Source organism: Meleagris gallopavo, chromosome 1 (assembly GCF_905368555.1).
Source record: "Meleagris gallopavo chromosome 1, MGAL_WU_HG_1.1, whole genome shotgun sequence".
NCBI classification, from domain to species: Eukaryota; Metazoa; Chordata; class Aves; order Galliformes; family Phasianidae; genus Meleagris; species Meleagris gallopavo.
The window spans coordinates 54008088-54027892 of record NC_139404.1 but is presented as its reverse complement, the minus strand read 5'-3'; the positions used below and the strand labels follow the sequence as shown (position 1 = coordinate 54027892).

The window sequence follows — 19805 nt, the reverse complement described above, 5'->3', positions numbered from 1 at the left end:
CCCTCCCAGGACCCTCAGGCTGTGGCCCTGGCCCTGGCAGCTCCCCATATCTCAGCACTCGCTCCATTGCCACCCTGGGCGACGTATCCCCACCCAGCTCACCTCTGCTGCTGCGCGTGCGCCCCGTGGGGCCCTGGTGGCCTGAGCCAGGCAGACCAGGGAAATGCAAGTGATGGCTGTAAGGATGGGCACCGAAAGCCACTGCCAGCAGTGCCCAAAGCACAGCCCAGCACCCAAGACAAATGCTCGCTCCACCTCCAAGCCTCGCAAACACACGCTCGGCAGGAGTCCAGGCACGAGACTGACTGGGCCAGGCTCTGCCGGCACCCAAAGCTGAGCAGTGAGGGTGCTGAGGTCACAGTGCCTCGCACAGTGACATCACAGCCTGTTGCTCGGTGACGTCACCGCAATCCTTCTGCCCCCACAGCACTTGCCCCAGCAGCACTTTGCATCCCTGTGTCTGCACGTGCATTTGGGGTGACCCCGGTGCCTCTTCCAGCCACTGCCACTCCCTCCCCTCCTCTCTCCCCTTCTCCTTGCCAGCAGTTTAGTGCCCTGGGCTATGCCTTGCCAGAAGCCCATCTGATGCCCTTGTCCCTCCCTTCGTGGTGTCCAAAGTAACCATCAAGGTTGTCTAAAAGTAGTTCCCGGAGTTTCAGAGAACACCAGACGTTGCTTCCACTTTTTTTTGTTTGGCTTTCCATTTTGAATATGCCAGCGAGATCCACTGCTTCCAAGATCTGCTTTTCCTTGCTCTTGTAGAGGAAAGTGCTCATTGCTAACGTACTCAGCGCCTCTCCTCAGCAACCTCATCCCATTTAAATGCTCCGTGATCCTTAAGGACAAAATAAATTGTATAGACATGATGTTTTGGTGGTGATAGATTGACAGGGGAAGAAAGCAGCACTGTGCACATGGCAGCCCCAGCGCTCTCGAGCAAAAAGCAAGAAAGACCCTAGGGAAGAGTAAGGCTGGAGAGTGGGGAGTGGGTGGGTAGGAATCCGATGAGGTTCGACAAAAGCAAGGGTAGAGACCCACGCCTGGGGAGGAATAACCACACACGCTGGTAAAGGTGAGGGGCTGAGGCGCTGGAAAGGAACTCTGCGGAGAAGGACCTGGGTGTCCTGGTGGGCAGCGGGTCGGCCATGATCCAGCAGGATGCCCTTGTGGCCCAGAGGACCAACGGCATCGTAGGTGCATTGCAAAGAGCGTGGCCAGCAGGTCGAGGGAGATGACCCTCCCCCTCTGCTCTACCCTGCTGAGGCCACATCAGGATTGATGTGTCCGCTTCTGTGCTCCTCAGTTCAAGAAAAACAGGGAACTTGTAGAGAGAGCCCAGTGGAGGGCCACCAAGACGATGAGGGGCCTGGAGCACCTCCTGTATGAGGAGAGGCTGAGAGCCCCACGACAGTTCAGCCTGGAGAGGTGAAGACTGAGAGAGGATCTTATTGATGTTTATAAATATCCCATTGGTGGGAGTCAAGTGGATGGGGCCAGGCTCTTCCAAGTAGTGCTCGGTGACAGGACAAGGGGCAGTGGGCACAAATCAAAACATAAGAAGTTCCATATGAACACGAGGAATAACTTCTTTGCTTTGAGTGTGACAAGCACTGGAAAAAGCTGCCCGTGGTTCATGTCGAGTCTCCCTCTCCGGAGACTCACCCACCAGGACGCTTTCCTGTGGAACATAGTGCAGGGAACCCACCATAGCGGGGAATTGGACTAGATGATCCCCAGAGATCCCTTCTAACCCATAAAACTCTCTGACTCTGTCATTCTGAGTAATCTTTTTTTATTATTAATTTTTAAGTAAAGAGAAGTGTAAAGCCCTGCTAGTGAGGCCGAGGGGGCGGCCTCTTGCAGGGCGGCTGTGGGTCCTGCTCACTGTCGGCCCTCCTCTTAGGGGGCCGCCGGGCCCTCTCAGGAGGGTGGCCAGGAGCAGAGGGGCTGCTGCCCCGGGCAGAGGGACCTGCTGCTGTTGCCTGCTCCATCTCTTCATGGGGCTCCTCTGCTTCCCTCGCCAAGTGTGCAGCGGGGACGTGATCGGGACACACAAGAACGTCAGCCACTGCTGTGCAGGTCTCCTCCTCAATGCTGGGACATGCAGTGCTGACTCTGGGCCCCGACGTGAGGTCCGGTTCTGGGGAGGCTGTGGGGCCAGGGGCGGCCACAGGGCTGTCCTCCTGCCCCCTGGCTGCTGGGCCTTCCTCCCGCCCCTCAGGCACGTGGGAGTCCTGCAGACCCAGCAGTCTGTGCGCCTCCTCGCCGCAGTGGCGCACGATGTTGTTGAGGAGCTCCTGGACGAACGCCTCCGCTCTGTTCTCCAGGGCAGGCCGCGTCATCTCCGTCAGCCACTCGCCGTCCAGCCCGATTTCACACAGGGCATTCAGGAGGTAGGCCTCCGCTGCCATTGCCGGCCACCAGTGTGTGTGAAAGGTGGCTTGCAGCTGTTGGCGCAGCCAGGGCAGCACAGGGTCCAGGATCTGCTGGTGCTGCCTGAACAGATCTGCCCAGATGTCAGGCGGGAGACCGCCCACTGTAGGCACCTCCACTGCCTCCGCCTCTGCCTCCTCATCTTCTGCCTCCTCCTCCTCATCCGACCACGGTGAAGGGGGTGGCGAAGAGGACAGCGAAGAGCCTGAGCTCCTGAAACCGGGAGCAACGGCTTCCTGGAAGCAGGCAGGTACAGGAGCTGCTGGAGGCCAGATGACGAAGTCCAGGTCCTCGTCATCATCCAGCGCTGCCACCTTGACCACTTCCATGACTCTCCGGCAGAGAGGGCAGCTCTCCTGCTGCTTGCCCCACCGCAGGATGCAGCCGAGGCAGAACTCGTGACGGCACGGCATCGCGTAGGCAATGTCCTTGCGCTCGTCACGGCAGATGGGACATACCCATTCCTCCTCTGCTGCCATGCTCCTCACTCGGTGGTTTGCTGGGGAGCAAAGATGAAGAACTGCTCCTCTTCTGCAGCACCACAGGGGTAAATGTTGCGCACTGCAAAGACAGAGGCTATGGTCAGTCAGTGTCCCGGGGACGGAGGACAGAAACACCCAGGTCCCTCTGCAGGACACCCTCCCGGCCCTACTGGGGCCCGCCCATGCTCCATGCCCTCCCAGGACCCTCAGGCTGTGGCCCTGGCCCTGGCAGCTCCCCATATCTCAGCACTCGCTCCATTGCCACCCTGGGCGACGTGTCCCCACCCAGCTCACCTCTGCTGCTGCGCGTGCGCCCCGTGGGGCCCTGGTGGCCTGAGCCAGGCAGACCAGGGAAATGCAAGTGATGGCTGTAAGGATGGGCACCGAAAGCCACTGCCAGCAGTGCCCAAAGCACAGCCCAGCACCCAAGACAAATGCTCGCTCCACCTCCAAACACACGCTCGGCAGGAGTCCAGGCACGAGACTGACTGGGCCAGGCTCTGCCGGCACCCAAAGCTGAGCAGTGAGGGTGCTGAGGTCACAGTGCCTCGTACAGTGACATCACAGCCTGTTGCTCGGTGACGTCACCGCAATCCTTCTGCCCCCACAGCACTTGCCCCAGCAGCACTTTGCATCCCTGTGTCTGCACGTGCATTTGGGGTGACCCCGGTGCCTCTTCCAGCCACTGCCACTCCCTCCCCTCCTCTCTCCCCTTCTCCTTGCCAGCAGTTTAGTGCCCTGGGCTATGCCTTGCCAGAAGCCCATCTGATGCCCTTGTCCCTCCCTTCGTGGTGTCCAAAGTAACCATCAAGGTTGTCTAAAAGTAGTTCCCGGAGTTTCAGAGAACACCAGACGTTGCTTCCACTTTTTTTTGTTTGGCTTTCCATTTTGAATATGCCAGCGAGATCCACTGCTTCCAAGATCTGCTTTTCCTTGCTCTTGTAGAGGAAAGTGCTCATTGCTAACGTACTCAGCGCCTCTCCTCAGCAACCTCATCCCATTTAAATGCTCCGTGATCCTTAAGGACAAAATAAATTGTATAGACATGATGTTTTGGTGGTGATAGATTGACAGGGGAAGAAAGCAGCACTGTGCACATGGCAGCCCCAGCGCTCTCGAGCAAAAAGCAAGAAAGACCCTAGGGAAGAGTAAGGCTGGAGAGTGGGGAGTGGGTGGGTAGGAATCCGATGAGGTTCGACAAAAGCAAGGGTAGAGACCCACGCCTGGGGAGGAATAACCACACACGCTGGTAAAGGTGAGGGGCTGAGGCGCTGGAAAGGAACTCTGCGGAGAAGGACCTGGGTGTCCTGGTGGGCAGCGGGTCGGCCATGATCCAGCAGGATGCCCTTGTGGCCCAGAGGACCAACGGCATCGTAGGTGCATTGCAAAGAGCGTGGCCAGCAGGTCGAGGGAGATGACCCTCCCCCTCTGCTCTACCCTGCTGAGGCCACATCAGGATTGATGTGTCCACTTCTGTGCTCCTCAGTTCAAGAAAAACAGGGAACTTGTAGAGAGAGCCCAGTGGAGGGCCACCAAGACGATGAGGGGCCTGGAGCACCTCCTGTATGAGGAGAGGCTGAGAGCCCCGCGACAGTTCAGCCTGGAGAGGTGAAGACTGAGAGAGGATCTTATTGATGCTTATAAATATCCCATTGGTGGGAGTCAAGTGGATGGGGCCAGGCTCTTCCAAGTAGTGCTCGGTGACAGGACAAGGGGCAGTGGGCACAAATCAAAACATAAGAAGTTCCATATGAACACGAGGAATAACTTCTTTGCTTTGAGTGTGACAAGCACTGGAAAAAGCTGCCCGTGGTTCATGTCGAGTCTCCCTCTCCGGAAACTCACCCACCAGGACGCTTTCCTGTGGAACATAGTGCAGGGAACCCACCTTAGCGGGGAATTGGACTAGATGATCCCCAGAGATCCCTTCTAACCCATAAAACTCTCTGACTCTGTCATTCTGAGTAATCTTTTTTTATTATTAATTTTTAAGTAAAGAGAAGTGTAAAGCCCTGCTAGTGAGGCCGAGGGGGAGGCCTCTTGCAGGGCGGCTGTGGGTCCTGCTCACTGTCGGCCCTCCTCTTAGGGGGCCGCCGGGCCCTCTCAGGAGGGTGGCCAGGAGCAGAGGGGCTGCTGCCCCGGGTAGAGGGACCTGCTGCTGTTGCCTGCTCCGTTTCTTCATGGGGCTCCTCCGCTACCCTCGCCAAGTGTGCAGCGGGGACGTGATCGGGACACACAAGAACGTCAGCCACTGCTGTGCGGGTCTCCTCCTCAATGCTGGGACATGCAGTGCTGACTCTGGGCCCCGACGTGAGGTCCGGTTCTGGGGAGGCTGTGGGGCCAGGGGCGGCCACAGGGCTGTCCTCCTGCCCCCTGGCTGCTGGGCCTTCCTCCCGCCCCTCAGGCACGTGGGAGTCCTGCAGACCCAGCAGTCTGTGCGCCTCCTCGCCGCAGTGGCGCACGATGTTGTTGAGGAGCTCCTGGACGAACGCCTCCGCTCTGTTCTCCAGGGCAGGCCGCGTCATCTCCGTCAGCCACTCGCCGTCCGGCCCGATTTCACACAGGGCATTCAGGAGGTAGGCCTCCGCTGCCATTGCCGGCCACCAGTGTGTGTGAAAGGTGGCTTGCAGCTGTTGGCGCAGCCAGGGCAGCACAGGGTCCAGGATCTGCTGGTGCTGCCTGAACAGATCTGCCCAGATGTCAGGCGGGAGACCGCCCACTGTAGGCACCTCCTCTGCTTCTGCCTCTGCCTCTGCCTCCTCATCTTCTGCCTCCTCCTCCTCATCCGACCACGGTGAAGGGGGTGGCGAAGAGGACAGCGAAGAGCCTGAGCTGCTGAAACCGGGAGCAACGGCTTCCTGGAAGCAGGCAGGTACAGGAGCTGCTGGAGGCCAGATGACGAAGTCCAGGTCCTCGTCATCATCCAGCGCTGCCACCTTGACCACTTCCATGACTCTCCGGCAGAGAGGGCAGCTCTCCTGCTGCTTGCCCCACCGCAGGATGCAGCCGAGGCAGAACTCGTGACGGCACGGCATTGCGTAGGCAATGTCCTTGCGCTCGTCACGGCAGATGGGACATACCCATTCCTCCTCTGCTGCCATGCTCCTCACTCGGTGGTTTGCTGGGGAGCAAAGATGAAGAACTGCTCCTCTTCTGCAGCACCACAGGGGTAAATATTGTGCACTGCAAAGACAGAGGCCGCGGTCAGTCAGTGTCCCAGGGATGGAGGACAGAAACACCCAGGTCCCTCTGCAGGACACCCTCCCGGCCCTACTGGGGCCCGCCCATGCTCCATGCCCTCCTAGGACCCTCAGGCTGTGGCCCTGGCCCTGGCAGCTCCCCATATCTCAGCACTCGCTCCATTGCCACCCTGGGCGACGTGTCCCCACCCAGCTCACCTCTGCTGCTGCGCGTGCGCCCCGTGGGGCCCTGGTGGCCTGAGCCAGGCAGACCAGGGAAATGCAAGTGATGGCTGTAAGGATGGGCACCGAAAGCCACTGCCAGCAGTGCCCAAAGCACAGCCCAGCACCCAAGACAAATGCTCGCTCCACCTCCAAGCCTCGCAAACACACGCTCGGCAGGAGTCCAGGCACGAGACTGACTGGGCCAGGCTCTGCCGGCACCCAAAGCTGAGCAGTGAGGGTGCTGAGGTCACAGTGCCTCGTACAGTGACATCACAGCCTGTTGCTCGGTGACGTCACCGCAATCCTTCTGCCCCCACAGCACTTGCCCCAGCAGCACTTTGCATCCCTGTGTCTGCACGTGCATTTGGGGTGACCCCGGTGCCTCTTCCAGCCACTGCCACTCCCTCCCCTCCTCTCTCCCCTTCTCCTTGCCAGCAGTTTAGTGCCCTGGGCTATGCCTTGCCAGAAGCCCATCTGATGCCCTTGTCCCTCCCTTCGTGGTGTCCAAAGTAACCATCAAGGTTGTCTAAAAGTAGTTCCCGGAGTTTCAGAGAACACCAGACGTTGCTTCCACTTTTTTTTGTTTGGCTTTCCATTTTGAATATGCCAGCGAGATCCACTGCTTCCAAGATCTGCTTTTCCTTGCTCTTGTAGAGGAAAGTGCTCATTGCTAACGTACTCAGCGCCTCTCCTCAGCAACCTCATCCCATTTAAATGCTCCGTGATCCTTAAGGACAAAATAAATTGTATAGACATGATGTTTTGGTGGTGATAGATTGACAGGGGAAGAAAGCAGCACTGTGCACATGGCAGCCCCAGCGCTCTCGAGCAAAAAGCAAGAAAGACCCTAGGGAAGAGTAAAGCTGGAGAGTGGGGAGTGGGTGGGTAGGAATCCGATGAGGTTCGACAAAAGCAAGGGTAGAGACCCACGCCTGGGGAGGAATAACCACACACGCTGGTAAAGGTGAGGGGCTGAGGCGCTGGAAAGGAACTCTGCGGAGAAGGACCTGGGTGTCCTGGTGGGCAGCGGGTCGGCCATGATCCAGCAGGATGCCCTTGTGGCCCAGAGGACCAACGGCATCGTAGGTGCATTGCAAAGAGCGTGGCCAGCAGGTCGAGGGAGATGACCCTCCCCCTCTGCTCTACCCTGCTGAGGCCACATCAGGATTGATGTGTCCACTTCTGTGCTCCTCAGTTCAAGAAAAACAGGGAACTTGTAGAGAGAGCCCAGTGGAGGGCCACCAAGACGATGAGGGGCCTGGAGCACCTCCTGTATGAGGAGAGGCTGAGAGCCCCGCGACAGTTCAGCCTGGAGAGGTGAAGACTGAGAGAGGATCTTATTGATGCTTATAAATATCCCATTGGTGGGAGTCAAGTGGATGGGGCCAGGCTCTTCCAAGTAGTGCTCGGTGACAGGACAAGGGGCAGTGGGCACAAATCAAAACATAAGAAGTTCCATATGAACACGAGGAATAACTTCTTTGCTTTGAGTGTGACAAGCACTGGAAAAAGCTGCCCGTGGTTCATGTCGAGTCTCCCTCTCCGGAGACTCACCCACCAGGACGCTTTCCTGTGGAACATAGTGCAGGGAACCCACCATAGCGGGGAATTGGACTAGATGATCCCCAGAGATCCCTTCTAACCCATAAAACTCTCTGACTCTGTCATTCTGAGTAATCTTTTTTTATTATTAATTTTTAAGTAAAGAGAAGTGTAAAGCCCTGCTAGTGAGGCCGAGGGGGCGGCCTCTTGCAGGGCGGCTGTGGGTCCTGCTCACTGTCGGCCCTCCTCTTAGGGGGCCGCCGGGCCCTCTCAGGAGGGTGGCCAGGAGCAGAGGGGCTGCTGCCCCGGGCAGAGGGACCTGCTGCTGTTGCCTGCTCCATCTCTTCATGGGGCTCCTCTGCTTCCCTCGCCAAGTGTGCAGCGGGGACGTGATCGGGACACACAAGAACGTCAGCCACTGCTGTGCAGGTCTCCTCCTCAATGCTGGGACATGCAGTGCTGACTCTGGGCCCCGACGTGAGGTCCGGTTCTGGGGAGGCTGTGGGGCCAGGGGCGGCCACAGGGCTGTCCTCCTGCCCCCTGGCTGCTGGGCCTTCCTCCCGCCCCTCAGGCACGTGGGAGTCCTGCAGACCCAGCAGTCTGTGCGCCTCCTCGCCGCAGTGGCGCACGATGTTGTTGAGGAGCTCCTGGACGAACGCCTCCGCTCTGTTCTCCAGGGCAGGCCGCGTCATCTCCGTCAGCCACTCGCCGTCCAGCCCGATTTCACACAGGGCATTCAGGAGGTAGGCCTCCGCTGCCATTGCCGGCCACCAGTGTGTGTGAAAGGTGGCTTGCAGCTGTTGGCGCAGCCAGGGCAGCACAGGGTCCAGGATCTGCTGGTGCTGCCTGAACAGATCTGCCCAGATGTCAGGCGGGAGACCGCCCACTGTAGGCACCTCCACTGCCTCCGCCTCTGCCTCCTCATCTTCTGCCTCCTCCTCCTCATCCGACCACGGTGAAGGGGGTGGCGAAGAGGACAGCGAAGAGCCTGAGCTCCTGAAACCGGGAGCAACGGCTTCCTGGAAGCAGGCAGGTACAGGAGCTGCTGGAGGCCAGATGACGAAGTCCAGGTCCTCGTCATCATCCAGCGCTGCCACCTTGACCACTTCCATGACTCTCCGGCAGAGAGGGCAGCTCTCCTGCTGCTTGCCCCACCGCAGGATGCAGCCGAGGCAGAACTCGTGACGGCACGGCATCGCGTAGGCAATGTCCTTGCGCTCGTCACGGCAGATGGGACATACCCATTCCTCCTCTGCTGCCATGCTCCTCACTCGGTGGTTTGCTGGGGAGCAAAGATGAAGAACTGCTCCTCTTCTGCAGCACCACAGGGGTAAATGTTGCGCACTGCAAAGACAGAGGCTATGGTCAGTCAGTGTCCCGGGGACGGAGGACAGAAACACCCAGGTCCCTCTGCAGGACACCCTCCCGGCCCTACTGGGGCCCGCCCATGCTCCATGCCCTCCCAGGACCCTCAGGCTGTGGCCCTGGCCCTGGCAGCTCCCCATATCTCAGCACTCGCTCCATTGCCACCCTGGGCGACGTGTCCCCACCCAGCTCACCTCTGCTGCTGCGCGTGCGCCCCGTGGGGCCCTGGTGGCCTGAGCCAGGCAGACCAGGGAAATGCAAGTGATGGCTGTAAGGATGGGCACCGAAAGCCACTGCCAGCAGTGCCCAAAGCACAGCCCAGCACCCAAGACAAATGCTCGCTCCACCTCCAAACACACGCTCGGCAGGAGTCCAGGCACGAGACTGACTGGGCCAGGCTCTGCCGGCACCCAAAGCTGAGCAGTGAGGGTGCTGAGGTCACAGTGCCTCGTACAGTGACATCACAGCCTGTTGCTCGGTGACGTCACCGCAATCCTTCTGCCCCCACAGCACTTGCCCCAGCAGCACTTTGCATCCCTGTGTCTGCACGTGCATTTGGGGTGACCCCGGTGCCTCTTCCAGCCACTGCCACTCCCTCCCCTCCTCTCTCCCCTTCTCCTTGCCAGCAGTTTAGTGCCCTGGGCTATGCCTTGCCAGAAGCCCATCTGATGCCCTTGTCCCTCCCTTCGTGGTGTCCAAAGTAACCATCAAGGTTGTCTAAAAGTAGTTCCCGGAGTTTCAGAGAACACCAGACGTTGCTTCCACTTTTTTTTGTTTGGCTTTCCATTTTGAATATGCCAGCGAGATCCACTGCTTCCAAGATCTGCTTTTCCTTGCTCTTGTAGAGGAAAGTGCTCATTGCTAACGTACTCAGCGCCTCTCCTCAGCAACCTCATCCCATTTAAATGCTCCGTGATCCTTAAGGACAAAATAAATTGTATAGACATGATGTTTTGGTGGTGATAGATTGACAGGGGAAGAAAGCAGCACTGTGCACATGGCAGCCCCAGCGCTCTCGAGCAAAAAGCAAGAAAGACCCTAGGGAAGAGTAAGGCTGGAGAGTGGGGAGTGGGTGGGTAGGAATCCGATGAGGTTCGACAAAAGCAAGGGTAGAGACCCACGCCTGGGGAGGAATAACCACACACGCTGGTAAAGGTGAGGGGCTGAGGCGCTGGAAAGGAACTCTGCGGAGAAGGACCTGGGTGTCCTGGTGGGCAGCGGGTCGGCCATGATCCAGCAGGATGCCCTTGTGGCCCAGAGGACCAACGGCATCGTAGGTGCATTGCAAAGAGCGTGGCCAGCAGGTCGAGGGAGATGACCCTCCCCCTCTGCTCTACCCTGCTGAGGCCACATCAGGATTGATGTGTCCACTTCTGTGCTCCTCAGTTCAAGAAAAACAGGGAACTTGTAGAGAGAGCCCAGTGGAGGGCCACCAAGACGATGAGGGGCCTGGAGCACCTCCTGTATGAGGAGAGGCTGAGAGCCCCGCGACAGTTCAGCCTGGAGAGGTGAAGACTGAGAGAGGATCTTATTGATGCTTATAAATATCCCATTGGTGGGAGTCAAGTGGATGGGGCCAGGCTCTTCCAAGTAGTGCTCGGTGACAGGACAAGGGGCAGTGGGCACAAATCAAAACATAAGAAGTTCCATATGAACACGAGGAATAACTTCTTTGCTTTGAGTGTGACAAGCACTGGAAAAAGCTGCCCGTGGTTCATGTCGAGTCTCCCTCTCCGGAAACTCACCCACCAGGACACTTTCCTGTGGAACATAGTGCAGGGAACCCACCTTAGCGGGGAATTGGACTAGATGATCCCCAGAGATCCCTTCTAACCCATAAAACTCTCTGACTCTGTCATTCTGAGTAATCTTTTTTTATTATTAATTTTTAAGTAAAGAGAAGTGTAAAGCCCTGCTAGTGAGGCCGAGGGGGAGGCCTCTTGCAGGGCGGCTGTGGGTCCTGCTCACTGTCGGCCCTCCTCTTAGGGGGCCGCCGGGCCCTCTCAGGAGGGTGGCCAGGAGCAGAGGGGCTGCTGCCCCGGGTAGAGGGACCTGCTGCTGTTGCCTGCTCCGTTTCTTCATGGGGCTCCTCCGCTACCCTCGCCAAGTGTGCAGCGGGGACGTGATCGGGACACACAAGAACGTCAGCCACTGCTGTGCGGGTCTCCTCCTCAATGCTGGGACATGCAGTGCTGACTCTGGGCCCCGACGTGAGGTCCGGTTCTGGGGAGGCTGTGGGGCCAGGGGCGGCCACAGGGCTGTCCTCCTGCCCCCTGGCTGCTGGGCCTTCCTCCCGCCCCTCAGGCACGTGGGAGTCCTGCAGACCCAGCAGTCTGTGCGCCTCCTCGCCGCAGTGGCGCACGATGTTGTTGAGGAGCTCCTGGACGAACGCCTCCGCTCTGTTCTCCAGGGCAGGCCGCGTCATCTCCGTCAGCCACTCGCCGTCCGGCCCGATTTCACACAGGGCATTCAGGAGGTAGGCCTCCGCTGCCATTGCCGGCCACCAGTGTGTGTGAAAGGTGGCTTGCAGCTGTTGGCGCAGCCAGGGCAGCACAGGGTCCAGGATCTGCTGGTGCTGCCTGAACAGATCTGCCCAGATGTCAGGCGGGAGACCGCCCACTGTAGGCACCTCCTCTGCTTCTGCCTCTGCCTCTGCCTCCTCATCTTCTGCCTCCTCCTCCTCATCCGACCACGGTGAAGGGGGTGGCGAAGAGGACAGCGAAGAGCCTGAGCTGCTGAAACCGGGAGCAACGGCTTCCTGGAAGCAGGCAGGTACAGGAGCTGCTGGAGGCCAGATGACGAAGTCCAGGTCCTCGTCATCATCCAGCGCTGCCACCTTGACCACTTCCATGACTCTCCGGCAGAGAGGGCAGCTCTCCTGCTGCTTGCCCCACCGCAGGATGCAGCCGAGGCAGAACTCGTGACGGCACGGCATTGCGTAGGCAATGTCCTTGCGCTCGTCACGGCAGATGGGACATACCCATTCCTCCTCTGCTGCCATGCTCCTCACTCGGTGGTTTGCTGGGGAGCAAAGATGAAGAACTGCTCCTCTTCTGCAGCACCACAGGGGTAAATATTGTGCACTGCAAAGACAGAGGCCGCGGTCAGTCAGTGTCCCAGGGATGGAGGACAGAAACACCCAGGTCCCTCTGCAGGACACCCTCCCGGCCCTACTGGGGCCCGCCCATGCTCCATGCCCTCCTAGGACCCTCAGGCTGTGGCCCTGGCCCTGGCAGCTCCCCATATCTCAGCACTCGCTCCATTGCCACCCTGGGCGACGTGTCCCCACCCAGCTCACCTCTGCTGCTGCGCGTGCGCCCCGTGGGGCCCTGGTGGCCTGAGCCAGGCAGACCAGGGAAATGCAAGTGATGGCTGTAAGGATGGGCACCGAAAGCCACTGCCAGCAGTGCCCAAAGCACAGCCCAGCACCCAAGACAAATGCTCGCTCCACCTCCAAGCCTCGCAAACACACGCTCGGCAGGAGTCCAGGCACGAGACTGACTGGGCCAGGCTCTGCCGGCACCCAAAGCTGAGCAGTGAGGGTGCTGAGGTCACAGTGCCTCGTACAGTGACATCACAGCCTGTTGCTCGGTGACGTCACCGCAATCCTTCTGCCCCCACAGCACTTGCCCCAGCAGCACTTTGCATCCCTGTGTCTGCACGTGCATTTGGGGTGACCCCGGTGCCTCTTCCAGCCACTGCCACTCCCTCCCCTCCTCTCTCCCCTTCTCCTTGCCAGCAGTTTAGTGCCCTGGGCTATGCCTTGCCAGAAGCCCATCTGATGCCCTTGTCCCTCCCTTCGTGGTGTCCAAAGTAACCATCAAGGTTGTCTAAAAGTAGTTCCCGGAGTTTCAGAGAACACCAGACGTTGCTTCCACTTTTTTTTGTTTGGCTTTCCATTTTGAATATGCCAGCGAGATCCACTGCTTCCAAGATCTGCTTTTCCTTGCTCTTGTAGAGGAAAGTGCTCATTGCTAACGTACTCAGCGCCTCTCCTCAGCAACCTCATCCCATTTAAATGCTCCGTGATCCTTAAGGACAAAATAAATTGTATAGACATGATGTTTTGGTGGTGATAGATTGACAGGGGAAGAAAGCAGCACTGTGCACATGGCAGCCCCAGCGCTCTCGAGCAAAAAGCAAGAAAGACCCTAGGGAAGAGTAAAGCTGGAGAGTGGGGAGTGGGTGGGTAGGAATCCGATGAGGTTCGACAAAAGCAAGGGTAGAGACCCACGCCTGGGGAGGAATAACCACACACGCTGGTAAAGGTGAGGGGCTGAGGCGCTGGAAAGGAACTCTGCGGAGAAGGACCTGGGTGTCCTGGTGGGCAGCGGGTCGGCCATGATCCAGCAGGATGCCCTTGTGGCCCAGAGGACCAACGGCATCGTAGGTGCATTGCAAAGAGCGTGGCCAGCAGGTCGAGGGAGATGACCCTCCCCCTCTGCTCTACCCTGCTGAGGCCACATCAGGATTGATGTGTCCACTTCTGTGCTCCTCAGTTCAAGAAAAACAGGGAACTTGTAGAGAGAGCCCAGTGGAGGGCCACCAAGACGATGAGGGGCCTGGAGCACCTCCTGTATGAGGAGAGGCTGAGAGCCCCGCGACAGTTCAGCCTGGAGAGGTGAAGACTGAGAGAGGATCTTATTGATGCTTATAAATATCCCATTGGTGGGAGTCAAGTGGATGGGGCCAGGCTCTTCCAAGTAGTGCTCGGTGACAGGACAAGGGGCAGTGGGCACAAATCAAAACATAAGAAGTTCCATATGAACACGAGGAATAACTTCTTTGCTTTGAGTGTGACAAGCACTGGAAAAAGCTGCCCGTGGTTCATGTCGAGTCTCCCTCTCCGGAGACTCACCCACCAGGACGCTTTCCTGTGGAACATAGTGCAGGGAACCCACCATAGCGGGGAATTGGACTAGATGATCCCCAGAGATCCCTTCTAACCCATAAAACTCTCTGACTCTGTCATTCTGAGTAATCTTTTTTTATTATTAATTTTTAAGTAAAGAGAAGTGTAAAGCCCTGCTAGTGAGGCCGAGGGGGAGGCCTCTTGCAGGGCGGCTGTGGGTCCTGCTCACTGTCAGCCCTCCTCTTAGGGGGCCGCCGGGCCCTCTCAGGAGGGTGGCCAGGAGCAGAGGGGCTGCTGCCCCGGGCAGAGGGACCTGCTGCTGTTGCCTGCTCCGTCTCTTCATGGGGCTCCTCCGCTACCCTCGCCAAGTGTGCAGCGGGGACGTGATCGGGACACACAAGAACGTCAGCCACTGCTGTGCGGGTCTCCTCCTCAATGCTGGGACATGCAGTGCTGACTCTGGGCCCCGACGTGAGGTCCGGTTCTGGGGAGGCTGTGGGGCCAGGGGCGGCCACAGGGCTGTCCTCCTGCCCCCTGGCTGCTGGGCCTTCCTCCCGCCCCTCAGGCACGTGGGAGTCCTGCAGACCCAGCAGTCTGTGCGCCTCCTCGCCGCAGTGGCGCACGATGTTGTCGAGGAGCTCCTGGACGAACGCCTCCGCTCTGTTCTCCAGGGCAGGCCGCGTCATCTCCGTCAGCCACTCGCCGTCCGGCCCGATTTCACACAGGGCATTCAGGAGGTAGGCCTCCGCTGCCATTGCCGGCCACCAGTGTGTGTGAAAGGTGGCTTGCAGCTGTTGGCGCAGCCAGGGCAGCACAGGGTCCAGGATCTGCTGGTGCTGCCTGAACAGATCTGCCCAGATGTCAGGCGGGAGACCGCCCACTGTAGGCACCTCCACTGCCTCCGCCTCTGCCTCTGCCTCCTCATCTTCTGCCTCCTCCTCCTCATCCGACCACGGTGAAGGGGGTGGCGAAGAGGACAGCGAAGAGCCTGAGCTGCTGAAACCGGGAGCAACGGCTTCCTGGAAGCAGGCAGGTACAGGAGCTGCTGGAGGCCAGATGACGAAGTCCAGGTCCTCGTCATCATCCAGCGCTGCCACCTTGACCACTTCCATGACTCTCCGGCAGAGAGGGCAGCTCTCCTGCTGCTTGCCCCACCGCAGGATGCAGCCGAGGCAGAACTCGTGACGGCACGGCATTGCGTAGGCAATGTCCTTGCGCTCGTCACGGCAGATGGGACATACCCATTCCTCCTCTGCTGCCATGCTCCTCACTCGGTGGTTTGCTGGGGAGCAAAGATGAAGAACTGCTCCTCTTCTGCAGCACCACAGGGGTAAATATTGTGCACTGCAAAGACAGAGGCCGCGGTCAGTCAGTGTCCCAGGGATGGAGGACAGAAACACCCAGGTCCCTCTGCAGGACACCCTCCCGGCCCTACTGGGGCCCGCCCATGCTCCATGCCCTCCTAGGACCCTCAGGCTGTGGCCCTGGCCCTGGCAGCTCCCCATATCTCAGCACTCGCTCCATTGCCACCCTGGGCGACGTGTCCCCACCCAGCTCACCTCTGCTGCTGCGCGTGCGCCCCGTGGGGCCCTGGTGGCCTGAGCCAGGCAGACCAGGGAAATGCAAGTGATGGCTGTAAGGATGGGCACCGAAAGCCACTGCCAGCAGTGCCCAAAGCACAGCCCAGCACCCAAGACAAATGCTCGCTCCACCTCCAAGCCTCGCAAACACACGCTCGGCAGGAGTCCAGGCACGAGACTGACTGGGCCAGGCTCTGCCGGCACCCAAAGCTGAGCAGTGAGGGTGCTGAGGTCACAGTGCCTCGTACAGTGACATCACAGCCTGTTGCTCGGTGACGTCACCGCAATCCTTCTGCCCCCACAGCACTTGCCCCAGCAGCACTTTGCATCCCTGTGTCTGCACGTGCATTTGGGGTGACCCCGGTGCCTCTTCCAGCCACTGCCACTCCCTCCCCTCCTCTCTCCCCTTCTCCTTGCCAGCAGTTTAGTGCCCTGGGCTATGCCTTGCCAGAAGCCCATCTGATGCCCTTGTCCCTCCCTTCGTGGTGTCCAAAGTAACCATCAAGGTTGTCTAAAAGTAGTTCCCGGAGTTTCAGAGAACACCAGACGTTGCTTCCACTTTTTTTTGTTTGGCTTTCCATTTTGAATATGCCAGCGAGATCCACTGCTTCCAAGATCTGCTTTTCCTTGCTCTTGTAGAGGAAAGTGCTCATTGCTAACGTACTCAGCGCCTCTCCTCAGCAACCTCATCCCATTTAAATGCTCCGTGATCCTTAAGGACAAAATAAATTGTATAGACATGATGTTTTGGTGGTGATAGATTGACAGGGGAAGAAAGCAGCACTGTGCACATGGCAGCCCCAGCGCTCTCGAGCAAAAAGCAAGAAAGACCCTAGGGAAGAGTAAGGCTGGAGAGTGGGGAGTGGGTGGGTAGGAACCCGATGAGGTTCGACAAAAGCAAGGGCAGAGACCCACGCCTGGGGAGGAATAACCACACACGCTGGTAAAGGTGAGGGGCTGAGGCGCTGGAAAGGAACTCTGCGGAGAAGGACCTGGGTGTCCTGGTGGGCAGCGGGTCGGCCATGATCCAGCAGGATGCCCTTGTGGCCCAGAGGACCAACGGCATCGTAGGTGCATTGCAAAGAGCGTGGCCAGCAGGTCGAGGGAGATGACCCTCCCCCTCTGCTCTACCCTGCTGAGGCCACATCAGGATTGATGTGTCCACTTCTGTGCTCCTCAGTTCAAGAAAAACAGGGAACTTGTAGAGAGAGCCCAGTGGAGGGCCACCAAGACGATGAGGGGCCTGGAGCACCTCCTGTATGAGGAGAGGCTGAGAGCCCCGCGACAGTTCAGCCTGGAGAGGTGAAGACTGAGAGAGGATCTTATTGATGCTTATAAATATCCCATTGGTGGGAGTCAAGTGGATGGGGCCAGGCTCTTCCAAGTAGTGCTCGGTGACAGGACAAGGGGCAGTGGGCACAAATCAAAACATAAGAAGTTCCATATGAACACGAGGAATAACTTCTTTGCTTTGAGTGTGACAAGCACTGGAAAAAGCTGCCCGTGGTTCATGTCGAGTCTCCCTCTCCGGAGACTCACCCACCAGGACGCTTTCCTGTGGAACATAGTGCAGGGAACCCACCATAGCGGGGAATTGGACTAGATGATCCCCAGAGATCCCTTCTAACCCATAAAACTCTCTGACTCTGTCATTCTGAGTAATCTTTTTTTATTATTAATTTTTAAGTAAAGAGAAGTGTAAAGCCCTGCTAGTGAGGCCGAGGGGGAGGCCTCTTGCAGGGCGGCTGTGGGTCCTGCTCACTGTCGGCCCTCCTCTTAGGGGGCCGCCGGGCCCTCTCAGGAGGGTGGCCAGGAGCAGAGGGGCTGCTGCCCCGGGCAGAGGGACCTGCTGCTGTTGCCTGCTCCGTCTCTTCATGGGGCTCCTCCGCTACCCTCGCCAAGTGTGCAGCGGGGACGTGATCGGGACACACAAGAACGTCAGCCACTGCTGTGCAGGTCTCCTCCTCAATGCTGGGACATGCAGTGCTGACTCTGGGCCCCGACGTGAGGTCCGGTTCTGGGGAGGCTGTGGGGCCAGGGGCGGCCACAGGGCTGTCCTCCTGCCCCCTGGCTGCTGGGCCTTCCTCCCGCCCCTCAGGCACGTGGGAGTCCTGCAGACCCAGCAGTCTGTGCGCCTCCTCGCTGCACTGGCACAGAATGTTGTTGACAAGCTCCCAGATGAATGTCTCTGTTCTGTCCTCCAGGGCAGGCCGCATCATCTCCACCAACTCCTCGCTGTGCAGCCCGATGTCACACAGGGCATTCATGACTAAGCCCTCCACTGCCATTGCCGGCCACCAGTGTGTGTGAAAGATGGCTCGCAGTTGTTGGTGCAGCCAGGGCAGCACAGGGTCCAGGATCTGCTGGTGCTGCCTGAATAGCTCTGCCCAGTCCTGAGGCCGAAGACCACCTACCATAAGGTCCTCCTCTTCCTCCTCATTGTCCTGATCTTCTGTCACCTCATCTTGTGCTTCCTCTGCCTCCTCATCCTCCTCCTCGTCTGACAACAACAAAGGGGATGGCGAAGGGGATGGCGAAGGGGACAGCATAGGACTAGATCTGCCATAAATGGGAGCAACGGCTTCCTGGAAGCAGGCAGGTACGGGTGTTGCTGGAGGCCAGATGACGAAGTCCAGGTCCTCGTCATCATCCAGCGCTGCCACCTTGACCACTTCCATGACTCTCCGGCAGAGAGGGCAGCTCTCCTGCTGCTTGCCCCACCGCAGGATGCAGCCGAGGCAGAACTCGTGACGGCATGGCATCGCGTAGGCAATGTCCTTGCGCTTGTCACGGCAGATGGGACATACCCATTCCTCCTCTGCCGCCATGCTTCTCACTCTGTGGCTAGCAGGGGAGTGAAGATGAAGAGCTCCTCTCCAGTAGTGCCACAGGTGTGAATGTTGCACACTGCAAGAGGGAGAGAGGGCACAGTCAGTCAGTGATCCAGGGACGGAGGACAGAAACACCCAGGTTCCTCTGCAGGACACTCTCCCGGCCCCATGTCTGGGCTGCTGCATGCTCCACACGCACCCACAGAGGTCCCTCAGGATGCAGCCCTGGCCCTGCCATCTCCCTGTGTCCCATTGCTCACCCCATTGCCACCCTGAAGGATATGTCCCCACTAGGCTCACCTCTGCTACTATGTGTGCACCCGTGGGGCCCCGGTGGCCTGAGCCAGGCAGACCAGGGAAATGCAAGTGATGGCTGTAAGGATGGGCACCAAAAGCCACTGCCAGCAGTGCCCAAAGCACAGCCCAACACCCAAGACAAATGCTCGCTCCACCTCCAAGCCTCGCAAACACACGCTCGGCAGGAGTCCAGGCACGAGACTGACTGGGCCAGGCTCTGCCCGCGCCCAAAGCTGAGCAGTGAGGGTGATCACAGTGCATCTCTTGGTGACATCACAGTCTGTTGCTCGGTGACGTCACCGCAGTTCTTTAGCCCCCTCAGCAGCACTTTGCTTTTGTGTGTCTGGGGCTACCACTGTGCACTTCCAACTACTGCCCTCCCCTTCCGTTTCCCATTCTCCTGGTATTGCTGTTTCCCGACAGCTCCAAGCTCTGGGCTGTGCCTTCACAGAGACCCATCAGGTGTCCTTGTCCCTCTGTTTTTTATATCACAAATACCAACTGAGCATGTCTAAAACCAAGTTTCCAAATTTCCCGAGAAATCCAGGCATTTCTTCCCCTCCCCCCCCCCCACCTTTTTTTTTAATTTTTGCATTTTAAACATGCCTGCAAGATCCATCGCTTCTAAAATCTGCTGTTTTCCTTTGTTCTTGGAGTGGAGAGCATTCATGTACTCAGCGCCTCACCTCTGCAATCTCATCCCATTGGAAGGCTCTGTGATCCTCATGGACAAAAGTAATGGTATAAACATGATGTCTTGGTGGGGATAGATTGGTGAGGGGAACAATATGACACTGTGAATGTGACAGCCCTGGCCCAGTTTTGAGAGCCAACACTTTGTGGAAGAGTAAGGCTGGAGAGCTGGGCAGAGAGGAACCTGATGACATTCACCCAGGACCCATACTAAATCCTACACCTGGGGAGGAATAACTACTGGGGACTACTGGGGAGTACATGTGAGGGGCTGACCTGCTGGAAAGGAGCTCTGTGGAGAAGGACCTGGGTGTCTGGTGGACAAC

At 58.4% G+C, this 19805-nt stretch overlaps 6 protein-coding genes across 6 annotated transcripts; all 6 read right to left on the bottom strand.

The window, feature by feature from the left end:
* Positions 1–1832: 1832 nt before the first annotated feature.
* Positions 1833–2912, bottom strand: LOC146545331 (E3 ubiquitin-protein ligase Topors-like). The gene has a single exon (XM_085216811.1). The coding sequence runs from the start codon at positions 2910–2912 to the stop codon at positions 1833–1835; it is 1080 nt and encodes a 359-aa protein (XP_085072937.1).
* A 2018-nt stretch (positions 2913–4930) lies between these two features.
* Positions 4931–6016, bottom strand: LOC146545330 (uncharacterized). The gene has a single exon (XM_085210676.1). The coding sequence runs from the start codon at positions 6014–6016 to the stop codon at positions 4931–4933; it is 1086 nt and encodes a 361-aa protein (XP_085066802.1).
* Positions 6017–8043: 2027 nt separating this feature from the next.
* Positions 8044–9123, bottom strand: LOC146545329 (E3 ubiquitin-protein ligase Topors-like). Its single transcript, XM_085216810.1, has one exon. It carries the CDS (start codon positions 9121–9123, stop codon positions 8044–8046), a length of 1080 nt encoding a protein of 359 aa, XP_085072936.1.
* Positions 9124–11141: 2018 nt separating this feature from the next.
* Positions 11142–12227, bottom strand: LOC146545328 (uncharacterized). Its single transcript, XM_085209722.1, has one exon. The coding sequence runs from the start codon at positions 12225–12227 to the stop codon at positions 11142–11144; it is 1086 nt and encodes a 361-aa protein (XP_085065848.1).
* A 2027-nt stretch (positions 12228–14254) lies between these two features.
* LOC146545327 (uncharacterized) lies at positions 14255–15340 on the bottom strand. Its single transcript, XM_085208747.1, has one exon. It carries the CDS (start codon positions 15338–15340, stop codon positions 14255–14257), a length of 1086 nt encoding a protein of 361 aa, XP_085064873.1.
* Positions 15341–17367: 2027 nt separating this feature from the next.
* LOC109364829 (E3 ubiquitin-protein ligase Topors-like) lies at positions 17368–18486 on the bottom strand. The gene has a single exon (XM_085242382.1). It carries the CDS (start codon positions 18484–18486, stop codon positions 17368–17370), a length of 1119 nt encoding a protein of 372 aa, XP_085098508.1.
* Positions 18487–19805: the final 1319 nt, after the last annotated feature.